Consider the following 16,293-nt stretch of genomic DNA (forward strand, 5'->3'; position numbering starts at 1 on the left):
ACGTCTATGCTAATATTAGATCTGCGTCCAATATCTGCCATTAATGCAGTGGGTTTTAGACAGTTAATTGAGGTCCTGTGTTCCCACTACATAATTCCATATAGATAAAATTTTACTAGAAAAGCAATTTCCCGCCTGTACATGGACGTTAAAAAAAACATAATTATTGGCCTACTAATGCATTGTACCCACTGTCCATTTAACCACAGGTATGTGGACAAGCAAAACTGGGCAAACTAAAGATTACATGGCTGTGACATTCCTCTGGGTGGGTGTATTGCCTTCAGCAGCACCAACAGCAGCATCTAACAAATGCAAGCTCATTCAGAGGCAGCCTACTCTCTGTATCACCGTTTCACTAAGAGGCATACCAGTATCAACCTTTTAGAAAAACTCAGGGATATCATTGCAAAATTGCTTACATTGCTTGGACTCTCCTCTGGATTTGTGATTTTTGATAAAGCCACAACTATTGTAAGAGGATTTCAGGTGGGTGATTTTGAACACGTGTTCCCATGTTTTGCTCACACAACCAATTTGATGGTACAGAAATGACAGGTGCATGCAGGAGATGCTGTCTGTGGCCCAAAAAATGTTGGGACATTTTCAGCATTCAGCAGCTTCATGTAGAAGATTGCAGCACCTGTAAAAACAGTTCAGTTTCCCCTGCCACCAGCTGAAGAAAGAGGTAGTAACAAGGTGGAATTCCACCTTTTATATGCTTCAGCAGAAAGAGTAAAAACAAAAAGCCATCCAATGCTACACTACGAGCCATTTGTCCAGTGAAGTGGATAATACTGTCTGTGTTGTGCAAAGTGCTGAAACCCTTCCAAGTAGTCATTTGTGAAGTTTGGTCAGACATTGCCAGCTTGAGCCAAGTGATTGCCCTATTTAAACTTTTGGAAAAGCAGCTCAAGAAACTGAAGAGACTAAATGAAGCAATTCCGCTAAGTATGTTGGACTTGTAGATCCTTTATTCGCTTTGCCAGTAAGGGTTGTCAACATCTTGAAATTGGATCAATACATTTTGGCGACCGTGCTTGATCCCAGGTTTAAGTCATATGCCGTGTCTTTCTTTACAACGTACAGAGGGCCTGATTCTCTACAGATCGCTGTTGCGATCACAGCTGCGATCTCACATCTGTAATGCAGCAGCCTCTGCTGCTTATACATTGGGAACTTCAAGTAACAGTGGCCCCTCATGCACAATTACAATAGGTCCGCCCTTATTCCAAAATTGCTAACCTTGTTGTACACATTGAGTACTCAACCTGCATATGTCGTCGCAGTGGCTAATTTATGCATGTCTACGCAACAGCATTCAAAAAAACAGGCATGCCTGCGTTTCTCCAACCACTTTCCTGTCACAACCTCCAAACGCTGATGTCTCGTCCCTCAGACTGCTATAGCTTTATATCTGCATAGGTGATTCTAGTGCGATCTCAATGCTAAAATACTCACATGCACTGCAGTGCATATTCAGGAGCAGTACGCACCATTGGCCGATCTGCGTATGCTCTTGTAGTGTTGATCTGTGATGAATCAGGCCCAGAAATCTTTGATCTTGTAGATGCAAAGAGCTCCTGGCGAGTAAGTTGTCAGCTCAAACAGCACGTAACATGACGATGTCTCCTTCAGTTTCTCTGGCAACTGCTGCTGCCAGGAAAAAAACTTTCCCAAGAGACCCACTGGTGATGCAGATGAGTCAATACAACATTTTGACATCTGGTCAGGACTAAAATAATTGTCAAAAATTAGTGACACCTCTACCGTGACTTTATCTGATATGGTCACCATCCAAAGAATGGTGGAGTATTATTTTAATGACAGCATCCAAATAGGCATGTATGACAGTCCCTTTGACTACTGGGAAAAAAATAGCAATTTGGAGGCCCTTGTTCAAACTGGCTTTGCTTTACTTAAGCTGCCCAACCTAGTTTTTCAGTTAAGAGTTTTCAGCACAGCCAGAAACCTTTAACAACACTACCATTACTTTCCTAGATGTGACCCTAATTATAGAAAATAACCAAATTACTACATTCAACTTCTGCAAACCCACTGATGCAAATAATTATTTACACTTTCAAAGTGGACACTATAAAGCATGGAAAAAGAATATACCAAAGGGACAACTACGTAGGATTAGGAGGAATTGCTCTGCATTAGAAATCATTGACAAACAAGCGACAAAAATGCTGGAGAATTTTAAGAACAAACAATGGGCCTGATTCAGACCCATTCGATAGATGCGATCGCTCGCTCTGAGCGTATGGAAATTCGGCTAAGTGACGTCAAGGCTCACAGGGCAAGTCATAAGCACTCCCACTTTGTTTTCACAAGCGATCACTGTTTGTTTGTAGATGCCCACCAGCCTGTCTAAAGACACCCACTTGCTGTTGTCATCTCCCGGAAGTGAAACCATTGGTATATCGAGCACCATCGGATGCGATCGCAGCGCTTGAGGTTGACTATACCCTGCGGCAAGCACTGCAAGCACTTCAGTGTATATTTCTAGCAAGTGACGTGTCCTATGACGCTGGCTGTTAATTATGCACGCCTCTGAAACGGTGTTTAAACACTCAGGCACGCCTGCGTCTGCAACTCCACTCCCCTGTTACTACTGCACTGCCCCTTTTAACACCCACAAACGGCCTCTCCTGTCACTCATTCCTCTGGGCTGTCTTTGCAAGGCGAGCGAGCGAGCATATCCCGATCACAAATACTAGTTTGCGCACGTGCACTGCGAACTATACGCATGCGCACATTTGAAAACATCGCCAGCAACGAGCGATTGCTTGCTATCGAGCAGGTCCGAATCAGGTCCAATATCCACCAGTGATTTTAGATAAAGCGCTGGTGGATACTAGAAAACTATTACAAGAAGAACTTCTAATCTCGAAAAAATCCATGGAAAAGTTAAAAGAAAACAAATTTTCAGGAGAGGAAAGCTTGACGTTTATATCCAAATATAATGCAAAATCTAATGAGGTTAAAAAAATAATTAAAGCTAACTACCCAATCTAATTAGGGGATATGCAATTGCATAATCTTATTCTAATACAGCCACAAATTGTATATAAGAAAACTAAGAGTCTCAAAAATGTCCTAGCACCTAGATTTATTAAACCTATTCACAAAGAAGAGGATGTAGTCATATAGATAATAACAAGACCGTAACATTCTCTAATGTAAATTCAGCAACAAATATTAAACAATTTATCAATTGTGACACACATTTTGTTATCTGTGTTCTATGGTGTTTATGTCCATGTTATTATGTACTGTAGGTAGAACCAACAAACCTTTAAAGAGAAGATTTTAGAACAGAATGTTACAGATGTAACATTCTAAAGAAAGTTGTAAACCATAGTGTTCCAAGAATGTCTTGGAACATCATGAGGGACAAATAAAAGATCTAAGGGTAATTGGCTTGGAACACATCCACAATACTAATAGAGGTGGTGAAAGATATCTAAAACTATGTCAACAAGAAGTATATTGAATGTATAAATTAAACACCTTGATTCCTGGACTGAATGAGGTGGTGGAGTTAAACACTATTAGGTGAGCAACTTGGCATAGGGGGGATTTTAGAGACTGTCTGGTCTCATCATCCCCTACCTGCCTCTCTCACCTGATGTTTTTTCGAACTTCCCCATAATCACAGACCAACACTTTTACTAGTCCTATCTGAACATATCCCCCACTTGAGATACATCTTTCCTGTTCTTTTTTCTTGTTGTTCTTTATGTGATACTTTATACAATTTATATGTATAAACAAAACACACAATCGGGGCGCTATACTGACAAGGGAGGATAAAATAATGATAATAAAGTAATGATGATACTGATCAATTCACAGGACCTACTTCTTTAAAGAAAATACAAAGGTAAATCAGCGAGGTCTCAGGTGACTGCTGCTGCCAATCGAGGAGCTGACCCTCAAAATGTATCATAAAGAAAAGCGCAAAATGGAAGCGCTGTCCCTGAGGACCTCAATAATGAGTGTAATAATATCTACTATCGATGTTTAAATTAACACAATAAATAGGAGTGAGCTGGTAATAGATGGACAATACCAGAAGCAAATTGTAAAAACTTTTATAAAGAGAAATATTAAAAAACACAGATAATTAAATAAACATACAAAAATAGAAATAAAAACCACATAAAATTAAATACACATTAATTGCAGTAATATAATATAATGATGAACATCTAGTGGCTTGAAACCATCATATTGATAATACAATAAAATCGTATTGTAGCTTGCTGAAATTGACTTAGAAAATCAACCTGTAACCCACATATGAAAAAATGCCTTGATTGGCAACTAGATTGTCACACACTTACAGTAAGCTGCAAAAAGTTATCAGTTGATGTCGATAGACACTGCAAGTGGTAATTATAACCACCATTAGTTAACAGGTTAGTAAAAAACAGGTGTACACCTCATGCACATGAATTAACACCGGGATTATATCCCTGTAACACCGCTAGCATAGTCCCGATTCAGCCTGTATAGGGGTTCCGATTACGTGCAGGGACAATACATAGGCAGTGTCCTGACAAACGGACACTCCGGAGCCAGTAATATGTTCGGCCAATGTGGAAATAACAATAATATTGGTGAGGTACCTCAGTGTCCAGTGAATGGATTCCACAGCCACTGGCCGTCCAGGATATGGCCTTTAACGAGTGCACTCGTGGCCGCCTGGTAAAAGTCTATCAGTGCTCTTGAACGATTAGCGGGACAGCAGTACTGCAGTGAAGGTCCCTGAGTTGATATTCCGGCTCCCGTCAGGCTGTGTTGCAGATGGGATTTACCCACATGGGGTTCAGCTGTGAAACAAATGCAGCGCGTAGCCGGGAACTCCTGGTTGAACTCCAGTCAGGCTGCGGTGTGTGAATAGTTCACCCACGTCAGGTTCAGAGGTGCATACTCAGCAAGCCTATATCCCCCGTTTGCTGAGTATGCACCTCTGAACCTGACGTGGGTGAACTATTCACACTCCGCAGCCTGACTGGAGTTCAACCAGGAGTTCCCGGCTACGCGCTGCATTTGTTTCACAGCTGAGCCCCATGTGGGTAATCCCATCTGCAACACAGCCTGACGGGAGCCGGAATATCAAATCAGGGACCTTCACTGCAGTACTGCTGTCCCGCTAATCGTTCAAGAGCACTGATAGACTTTTACCAGGCGGCCACGAGTGCACTCGTTAAAGGCCATATCCTGGACGGCCAGTGGCTGTGGAATCCATTCACTGGACACTGAGGTACCTCACCAATATTATTGTTATTTCCACATTGGCCGAACATATTACTGGCTCCGGAGTGTCCGTTTGTCAGGACACTGCCTATGTATTGTCCCTGCACGTAATCGGAACCCCTATACAGGCTGAATCGGGACTATGCTAGCGGTGTTACAGGGATATAATCCCGGTGTTAATTAATGTGCATGAGGTGTACACCTGTTTTTTACCCTCCCGTTAACTAATGGTGGTTATAATTACCACTTGCAGTGTCTATCGACATCAACTGATAACTTTTTGCAGCTTACTGTAAGTGTGTGACAATCTAGTTGCCAATCAAGGCATTTTTTCATATGTTGGTTACAGGTTGATTTTCTAAGTCAATTTCAGCAAGCTACTATACGATTTTATTGTATTATCAATATGATGGTTTCAAGCCACTAGATGTTCATCATTATATTATATTACTGCAATTGATGTGTATTTAATTTTATGTGGTTTTTATTTCTATTTTTGTATGTTTATTTAATTATCTGTGTTTTTTAATATTTCTCTTTATAAAAGTTTTTACAATTTGCTTCTGGTATTGTCCCTCTATTATCAGCTCACTCCTATTTATTGTGTTAATTTAAACATCGATAGTAGATATTATTACACTCATTATTGAGGTCCTCAGGGACAGCGCTTCCATTTTGTGCTTTAATTTATATGTATACACTGGAATAATATCATTATTACTGAGAGTATTCTCTCAGGTTTAATGTATATCAAGCATATTGTCTCCAAATATAAGGGGGGCTTAGAAAATAATTCTGTGACTTTATCATATAGTAACAAAGTGTAAGATAATTCTATTGCTTATAATACATATACATATGTCTTGTCATGGATGAATTAGTGATTTAAATAAATTCTGCAAATGAGAATGTTGTATTGTCATTTAACGTAGATATATATATATATATATATATATATATATATATATATATATATATATTGGGCAACAGGTGCCCCAATGTGTGCTTAATGATATTGTGAATAATAAAAAACGAAATATACCAAAATTAATATTGCATGGCTGCTCCTCTCACTAAATATCTCTGTTAGGCAGATATACAATAGATAGTAACAAAAAAAGTGGGGTGAAAGGACGCTCATATAAATAGACTCCTTATAAATATTTATAAAAAAGACTACTGACAGACATACAATACAATAGATATAGATAAAAAGCAATCTTAGTGCTCAATCAATCAGTCCCAAATGGAAGAGTAGATGGTGGAATTTTTCTCCAAGAGACTTCTTAATGTTTCATTTGAGTTGGTCCTTTAAACTACTGTTAAAGATGATGGCTATAAATGTACTCGAGATGTCCACTTAATCTTTGTGGTCTCACTGAAAAATACCCTTACACCAAAATACACCGGACATTATGGGCCACAAGGAACACAATTAATAATTAATAACACTTCCCTGAAAGCACAAGTAGTATTTAAAACACAATATTTATTTTATAAAACACAGTAAAAAACTATCAGATATTGCTTACATTAAGTGTCAGTTCATATAAATGGATGAAAATCCAACGCGTTTCATCTTTGAAAGGACTTCATCAGGGGTACATCAATATAATACTGAACCATCAGTCATAGCTTATAACCAAAACAGATCACAGCTTAGTAGTCAGTTGATCACACCCACTGCTTTTAAGTGGAAGAACATTCACAACTTAGTGGCCAATAGGATGTAATCACTTAGTGGATAGGATGTAATCACTCGTGATTTTGCATCTCACTCCTTTAGATCTCTGGAACTGTTTGTCTTGCTTAACAAGAGTGCAGTGTGTTAATCAAGACAAACAGTTTCAGAGATCTAAAGGAGTGAGATGCAATATCGTGAGTGATTACATCCTATTGGCCACTAAGTTGTGAGCGTTCTTCCACCACTTAAAAGCAGTGGGTGTGATCACCTGACTACTAAGCTGTGATCCGTTTTGGTTATAAGCTATGACTGATGGTTTACTGTGTTTTATAAAATAAATATTGTGTTTTAAATACTACTTGTGCTTTCAAGGAAGTACCTTTGTTCCTCTGTAGTGCTGGAGTGGGCTCTGAGTCTGGAGAGCTGAAGGGACCACAAACCATGGGGTACCCTCTTTTGTGGGGTTTAAAAGCTGGAGCACACCACTGGCAATATATTCCCTTTATGAAGTCATATAACTGACAAAACGTGTAGGTTAGTTTACTCCATTCTACCTCCATGAACTTTTCAAACTTCTCTATTTACAGATAAGCATATTAAAATGTATCCTCTATTTCTTAAGTTTTTCTTTTCAATGAAATCTATGTATATTTTTTTCTCCTTGTTATTTATTATGTGATCGGAAATGTACTAATTTTAAATTATTGTTATTATTATGGATTAAATATATACTTTTTATATACTTATTATTTAAGCTGAAGCACTGTCCTGGATATATCATTCAATCATCAAGCACTTTATGTGAGATAATAAGTAATCAAGTATTTATCTATTTAATTTAATTTTATTTTTAAAGACACTTAGCACTTTAGGAATTGTTTACTTAAGGAACAATACTGTGTATAAAGCACATTGGTCGCTCACTTTCAAACCTTGTGTACTAATATATATATATATATATATATATATATATATATATATATATATATATATATATATATATATAATGTCCAAAATGGTCCACACTCACGTCTAAAATTTCCAATTGCTGGGGTAGCTACCCATAGGGGATCACATGTATCCTCTGCATACAAAAAATAGAAAGGAAGGGGGTGCACTCCCCAGTCTTCTAAAAATATATCTTTATTTCATCTTAGTAAAAAAATTACAGCATTCATATAATATATATATATATATATATATATATATATATATATATATATATATAACAAATAGCAGCTACCAGGTTTCCTTAAGTATGATATATAGTGTAGGACCTGCAGAGAAATGGAGTCCCGTGATGAGGCCTGCAGGCTTAAATGCATTGATCAATCCATGAACCAAAACCCCATAATTTATTTATTATTGTGAGTGATTTAACAATGGTGAGTGCTGAGTTTTCTGTTTTTATACATATATATATTATGAACAACTATTTACTTTTTTGGAGGAATATATACTGTTACTTCTATGTAGGATATTATTATTTGATACAAATAAATGATTATAATATGGCATTGTTAGATTAGCTACATTATAACGTGTGTGAATACATCCAGCCAATCAGAACCTTACTAATATGGGCTTTAAATGATCAATGAGAGCTCTTTAGATCATAATCTCATGATGATATTCCACCATACCCAAGCCGTTAGCATGACGTGCCTGGAAAGTTGAAAAGAGGGCTTTCCCTTTTGCTCTCCTTAGAAACAGAAGGTATGTTTGCTGTGACACAACATGTGGGATCGGTATGATTTACAGTGACAGCCCGACAGAGGTGGAAATACCGGTCATCCAATAAGATAAGTATACTAACCTAATTCCCCCCTAACCCTAACCCTCCCTTAGGAGTGCCTAACCCTAAGTCCCCCTCGGGAGCCCTAAACCTAACCCTCCCCCCGCCGCTGTCCGCACCCGGTGCCCAGCTAACCTTCGATTGGTATGCCGGGCGTCAGGCTCCCGGCATAGGTCTAATGACAGGCGTAGGGATTTTGATGCCTGTTATTAGACACTTGCCGGGATTAGACAGTTGGGAAGCCAGCAGTCGGGATTCTGTCCGTCGGCTTCCCGACTGCTTCCCCAACATGTCGCTATGCCAACTAGATATAAACATAACCAATAAGCTCTAACCACGTGAAAATGTCACATGCAAAAATAACGTGTCATTTTGTTATCTATTGAATACTTAATATAGAAGTAACAATTTTTAGATACATAAGATAGAACATATCAAGAGCTGTGTGGTCCATTTCTTTTTATTGTGTTTTGAATGTTTTATATGATATTTTTTTTAATCATTATTTATATCTTTAATAAAATCAGGTGACAACAATTATAGCAATTAAGAGGGGTATAAATATATGCACACTAATGAGGAAAGATATCCATTTACCTCTGAGGAAGCGATCATATGACAGGGAAACGCATCATCGATACACCTGACACTGCAACTGGGACCTGTTTACAATACCAAGGAGGAACTTTTGTGAATTCCACAAGTCTTTTTTGGTTTCATTACAACCTTTATCTAGCGGCCCTTCTGCCCTATTGTGGGTGAATCCACTCCAGCTCATCGTGCACCAAGCTTCAGCATTTATATGTAATTGCGGAGGTACCTCTAAGCATTATGATGAACTTTGTTCTGGAGTTTTCTATGGGCTATACAGCAAGAATGTCATCACTACCAATACTGCTGTAAAACTACTGGGGCCAACCTATACCAACTCTGGTAATTATACTAACATTTAAAACAACAGGCACTGTTTGATACATTTGATGCTGCTGATTTTATTCAAGCAATCTTTTAAATGAAGTAGCAGGTGTCAAGTGAAAATAACACTTTCCAAAATTTAGAAGCTTTTTGAAAGTTACAAATGTTTTATATATAATATGATTCATTATATGTGATTTTAATTTGTGAAAATTTAAATAATATAAATATTTTTATACAAGATCACATGGCTCTATATTGATTTTCTTTTTATATTATTTTTCTTCAAATAAGAAATACAACATATTGGTTATATAACTCACAATTGAACCAGATTAAATTTTTAGCACCACTCTTTTTGTTTTGTATTCAGCCAGAAACCTTGTCAGCAATCGGAGTAGGAGGCTCCTTCCTCAAAATGTTGAAAAGATGATGTTCATCAAAACGAACTACAAATTCCACTAGGAAGAACCTGTAATGGTGGATTGCAGCAGGGAGGAATTAACATTGTGTGATGATGTAAACACTAATGAGAAGGAGAATGACTCTGTAGAGATCATTGCCAGCAATGTCAGCTGCCCATTGTTAGCTTGTTTTGTGGGGGCCCAAACAAACTGACCACTTCAGCCACAAAAGTGGCAGGCCCTGTTGCTGAAGTGATTGGTTTGGTAAACTGTACATGTGCTTTATAATATACAATATAAGGGTGTGTGTGAGGGCCCAAGGACAACTCCATCTTGCACCACTTTTTCATTATGGGCTTTACCAATATTGTGTGTGTTTGATTGGGAGTGTACCCTACATTCCTTTACTTTACTGGGGCATTTATGTTCTTTTGTATCATGCAATGCCATCCATCACTAGCTTCTAATCCAGGCATTTGGGTCCCTTTTCATGTAGCTTCTTAGCAGATGCATATAGAATCCAAAACCCATGAAATCTGATATTACTAATTTCCTGATGATGCCGCCGATACTTTTGAGAGGTGAATAAACGCGTAGAGTCTGTGAACAGTGGCGACTGTGATCACATCACCTATACTGATTATTTAATGCTTCTAACAAACCATCTACTATAAATGGCAACATCTGCCTAAGAACCTTCCAAATATTCCACTGAAACATATAGGAATATTCCAGTCGCAAACAGGTTCAAGCAATTATATGTGAGTGTACCACATTTCTTTATATAAAGATACCTGCCTTATTTAGAGTACAGGTAATTTATGCTCTCCCAATAAGAACCTGCAGATATTTAATGTTACAAACTTACCTGGCATAAAAGCACAATAAATAATTTGTTACAAAGTAATATGTGTGGAACTTTTCTGCTGAAACAGAATGACTGATTTGTATCTGCCGAGACACTGTTGAGCTGCATGCGGAGCATTTAAATGTATTAATATATACAGGCTGTAGGAAAGCCGAGCCATTTGTTAAGGAATTAATACAAGGAGAAAATGGTGTTTCTTGTTCATGCCACCGGCAGTTGTTGTACGGTTTTATACCTGCTACAATTATTGAGAACATAATATCAGGAGGAAACTGTGGACCTGATTCAGACCCGGTCGCTAGGGATGTGTTCGCTCGTAGCTGGCCAATTTTCGCATTCTGCGCATGCGTACATATCACAGTGCGCGTGCGCAAATCAGTGCGAGAGATCGGTAAAGTGCTCACTCCCTGTGCATAGACATCCCAGCAGAGTGACTGACAGGAGAAGCCATTTGTGTGTGGTGACAGGGGCTCACCATTAACAACGGGGAGTGGAGGTGCGAACGCAGGCATGCCTGAGTATCTTAACGCCATTTCAGAGGTGTACATAAGTAACAGACAGCGTCATAGTACACTTCACCTGGTTGTATTTTACACTGAAGTGATCGCAGTGCTTGCGGTAGGGTATAGTCAACCTCAAGTGCAGCATTCACTTCCGATGGTACCCGGTGTACCGATGGTTGCATACACTTCCTGGAGATGATGTGCACAAGTGGGCATCTTAAGACAGGTTGGTGGGCATCTACATACACAAAGCGATTGCATGCCAAGACATAGTGGGAGTGCTTATGCCTTGACGTGCGATCGCCTGCCTTGCTGGGTGTGTGCTGGATTTGCATACGCTGGGTGCGAACGTATCTAGCAAGTGGGTCTGAACCGAGCCCCGTGTCTCTTATTTTTGCCTATAAATAAAAAGTCTTCCGGGATTCAACTAATCTAAAGGACCGAGTATATACTGTACATTGTAGCTATATGTGTTTGCATGCTAAATAGAATAGACCAGCTACACAGATTGTTTTTTAATCTATGTTTACGTATATTTCTTTGGGGCATGTCTTTTAATATAATTATTAATATTTAATATAATTTAATATAATTATTGAGATGTAATTTTTATGTGTCATTAAAATATTGATTATTCGGATAGCGCGCTTTTCTCTGCTATTTTCGGTTGTATGCATTTCTGAAAGGTTTAGTATTACCTTTCCTGATTTTGAAGCAGCAGTCCGATATTTCTAAATTAATTTGAATATTTTTATTGTCATCTAAAGGCCAGCAACAGATTTTGCTATCTTTTGGTTTCCGTTTTATAGATATAAATGTGTATTATTGATCATATAGAATAATATGCAGAAGGGATATTAAAAAATGTAAAAGACAAATGTTGTATCGCTAATTAGTTATGACAATGAGTAGTCAGGCTATAAGAGGAGCGATGGAATAACAATTCCACCCCTTGATGAGGTGTGAAATAGAGGATTGGCTGAAGAGAGGATTTCACTGAAAGAGTGTGCATGAATCGATGACATTAGAAATAATGGCCAAGTACAGGATGGACCTATGATGTGCTAAAGGCTTTGTCGTAGGCTTTCGTGCATGCGTCCAGGTATGTATTGACATATAATTAATATCCAGTACCTCCTCTTTCTGTTTTGAATGATTTAGATGTTTTGCCCTAGAGGAGGGGCTATCTGGATTGCAGACTTTACTATTAGTTTTTTGCAGCTCTGCAATGCAATCCTTGCAAATATTGTAAATGCAGCAGGAGGTGTACGATACCCCCTGTTGCATTTGCAATCCCAGCACTGTGTCGGAGGTTGCAGTGCTGGGATCACCATCATGACCATCGGTGGTCAGTGATCATGATGGTGGTCGGAGCCAGGTGATCCGCCAGCTGAGTAAGCCTCAGCTTACTCAGGCTGGCCATCTTGTGAGACCAGCAGACTGCATATGTCCACACAGTCTCTGGGCTGGCCACACACAGAAAACGGGGCATTTCGGGAAACACTGGCTGACCCCACCCCTGCACCGCCCCTTAAATGCCTCTGCCTATCAATCAGGCAGAGACATTCAAGAGCTAGCATGCGTGTTAGCAGGACCCATTCTGCACCCTCACAGAATGGGTCTTGTGCATGCGCAGATTCCCGAACATGTCCTCTTGTTCTAATACTTTACTTTGTTTGAAGAATGTCTCCTTCCTTTGCCTTGTTAAAACCCTTTATATATTTGAACGTTTCTATCATGTCCCCCCCTTTCCCTTCTCTGCTTTAAACTATACATATTTTAGTCTTTCCTGGTACGTTTTGTGGTGTAGACCTTGCACCATTTTAGTTGCCCTTCTTTGTACAGTCTCTAATGTATTAATATTCTTCTGGAGATATGGCCTCCAGAACTGAACACAGTATTCGAGATGAGGACATACAAATGACCTGTACAGTGGTATTATCACTTCTTTCTTTCTGCTACTGACTCCTCTCCCTATGCAACCAAGCATCTGACTTGCCTTCCTTGCCTTGCCTTAAACGCATATCTCTACTAACAGGTCATGTTTTGTGGATTTGTTTTAATCAAACACAGGTGAGTTAATCTATTTTTCTGGGTCCGTAATTATCCCACCTGCTTCACAGACAGAAAACAGGACCTGTTTGGAAACCTTGAGTGCTGATGCTGAGAATCAATGTTTTATAGCAAAGTATAATGAAAAATGAATTGAATAAGACTTTTCATGCCTGATCTATTCTTTCTAACGGGAAGTAACATAGGTGGGTAAAATTATTTAAACATTTTTCTAATGCAAATGATAAACAATTGAATTAAGAAAAGCTAAAAATGTATTGCGTTTTTGTACATAAGAATTAGAAATGAATTGGCCTCTCAGGATCCAAAAATATTAAAATCTTGGGAAGCATTTGACCTGGGGTTTGGAAAATAAATGACAATGTAGAAATGGACAATTTTCTAACTGGAATTTTTACATAATAGAGAACACTGCATACAAAATTACATTATTTCTCTACTTTCAAGGAATAAATGAATAAAGTACGATGCTTTACCTTTTCATACCAAGCGAGAAGTGGCGTGTCTCTAAAAACCTCTTCATATATCAGAGGGAAGAAATACACATTCCTAAAATTTGACAGTATTGGAAAATATTTCTTTGCTGTGTCTTCAGAGTTTGTATTATTCAATCCTTTCATGAAGTAAATCACTGGTCTTTCACTATACACCCGAGCTGCAGACTCCATAGCACATAACACCAGTGGAGGTGGGTGCATCCTGTCTGTGGTCTCCAAAAATATAATACTATCACCCCCTCCTAAAATGTCTGATGGATTTAGAGAATTGGAGCCAATGTCTTCTTTTATTTTATTGGAAAACAGTCTTTTGCTGAAGCTATTAAATATATCTCCTTCTGAGAAGAAAGACTTGTAATTTCGAACAAGCCAAAGATTGAAGGTTTTGTACTGGAAACCAATGACTACCAATAGAAGAAAGAAGGTCAATCCCTTCCAGGCTTTTATCATTGTTGTAAAATGTTTGTCAGACTGCAAGAGAAAGCACATTACTTTATCGTATGCTGAAACAATCTAATACAAGTTAACAAAATTTAACATTGCAACAAAAATCTAAGAAACTAAAGCAAAGGAAAATGTATCAAATACAGTAATATGGGGATGTAGTATATATATCCTGGTGGTTGAGATGCTGGTGCTTACAATTCCCGTCCCGGTATCCTCACACCAGTCAGAAGCCCGGTGCCAGCATCCTGGTCGCCGGCATCCTGACGGTTAGTAGGATTAGGCACTAGGAAGAGGGTTAGGGTCAAGCTGTGGGGTGGGGGGGGGGTTAAGGTTAGTCTGGGAGCAGTGGTTAGGTTTAGGCAGCAGGGAGGGAAGGTTAGGTTTAGGGATAGGTTTTGGATACTCACCGACAGCTGTCGGTATTCTAACCCTGATGCATTCTGGCATCGGGATTCTGACCGCCTGGATCCCGAGCACCGGCATCCTGCACCTAACCCATTAAGACAACCCTATAGTCAGTCCATTCTTAATTAATCGTCATCATGAAGCTAAACAGAGCCGTATTTTATGAGAAAAAGTATATTTATTGAAAGTGGGCAGTCCTAAAATAAAAGTAGATTGAATTTTGAGGTGACATTTCACTCTTTCCACCAATAGTATTTTCCGGTGCATTTACAACTCTAGGAGCAGATTTATTTTCTGGGTGCAGTTTCAAGATACTTGAAATCCATTTGATGTAGTAAAAGTGCCATTTGCTCAATCACAAAACCAATGCAGTTTGTTAATGAGCTTTAGTGTCTTAAGAACATTCTTGTTAATTGTTTAATACTCTTTTATTAAAATAAATAAATAAATGAACAAGGACAATAGGAAACAGTGACACTTCATGTAAAATATGCAGGCTAGTTGACATTTATTATTTTCCATATCTGCCAACACATGAATATAATTTTCTGTGTCCTCTTTTGCTGGATTGGCACATACAGTATAAGCTTAACCCAGTCCATGATGGCTAGTGCCATACAGTAACATATCCGCTGGGTGTAATTTCTTTTTTAATGGATTGTATTCTACAGTATATACTTGTAGCAGACAGTTGGTGAGTGCCAGCGCCAATTAAAGTTATGAAATTGAACAGGCCATATTGGCAATAAATGACATCACAGCAGTAGCCAGACCACATTGTGACACATAATGCTTGATCCTAACTAATGATTACAAAGGAACAGTCCTAAAGGCGAATTTAACAAAATGCACCACTTATAGTGATGTATATCTCTAGAAAATGGGCATGGATGGCAAAACATGGGAGCCAAGCTTTATTTATTAATTTTTTCAAATACATGCTGTATGAAAATGTAGCTAACATGCATTTCTAAAACTTTTCAAAATATTTTAATTCTCAAATAGATATTTTAAAAGCTGTCAGCCAGTCAGCACTTTCCTATTGATGGCAATGGGAGTGACCAGTTGTTTCAGGTTTGCAAACTGTACAGTGTACTGTACAGTGCTGTCTGCGGTGATCAGGTTTGTATTTTTTTTATTTTACCAAGATATATGGATGCCTACAAGGACTGAAGAAGAGGTCACCCAAGGGTTTGGTATGTATGTAATTGGTCTATTTTTGAATTGATGTCTGTGTACTGTGGTTATAATAATATTTTCTTTACAGATGGACTACAGGTGCCAGCGGGCCCTTAATGTCCGGTCATGCTGGCACTTGTTGTTCCACAAGGGGGTGTTGGGGGGGTGTTACCACTTTCTGAGGAATTCCAGCCCTGGCCTGACTAGTTTGGGGCTGGTTCATAGATGGCAGGTGGACTCCACACTGTATGC

The 16,293-nt window shown here is 38.7% G+C and overlaps 1 protein-coding gene and 1 long non-coding RNA gene across 3 annotated transcripts in view; one reads left to right on the forward strand and one right to left on the reverse strand.

Annotated features, from left to right (window-relative positions):
- LOC148534454 (alpha-1,4-N-acetylglucosaminyltransferase-like) overlaps positions 1-14,460 on the reverse strand; it is a 39,289-nt gene extending 24,829 nt beyond the window's left edge. The window contains exon 1 of one of the 2 annotated variants that reach the window (XR_015877644.1): positions 4,641-4,882. Coding sequence is in view for 1 of the 2 variants with exons in the window: in XM_088466872.1 (XP_088322998.1) it covers positions 13,990-14,460 (471 nt within the window). In the remaining variant the exon portion in view is untranslated. Of the gene's footprint in view, positions 1-4,640; positions 4,883-13,989 lie in introns of those variants that run through there. The other variant, XM_088466872.1, reaches the window with a different exon arrangement.
- LOC148534455 (uncharacterized) overlaps positions 5,129-16,293 on the forward strand; it is a 101,417-nt gene continuing 90,252 nt past the window's right edge. The window contains exon 1 of the long non-coding RNA XR_015877645.1: positions 5,129-5,278. This is a non-coding gene — a long non-coding RNA (uncharacterized LOC148534455). The remainder of the gene's footprint in view (positions 5,279-16,293) is intronic.

The sequence above is a fragment of the Taudactylus pleione genome, unplaced genomic scaffold (assembly GCF_031769625.1).
Source record: "Taudactylus pleione unplaced genomic scaffold, aTauple2 ptg000066l, whole genome shotgun sequence".
NCBI classification, from domain to species: domain Eukaryota; kingdom Metazoa; phylum Chordata; class Amphibia; order Anura; family Myobatrachidae; genus Taudactylus; species Taudactylus pleione.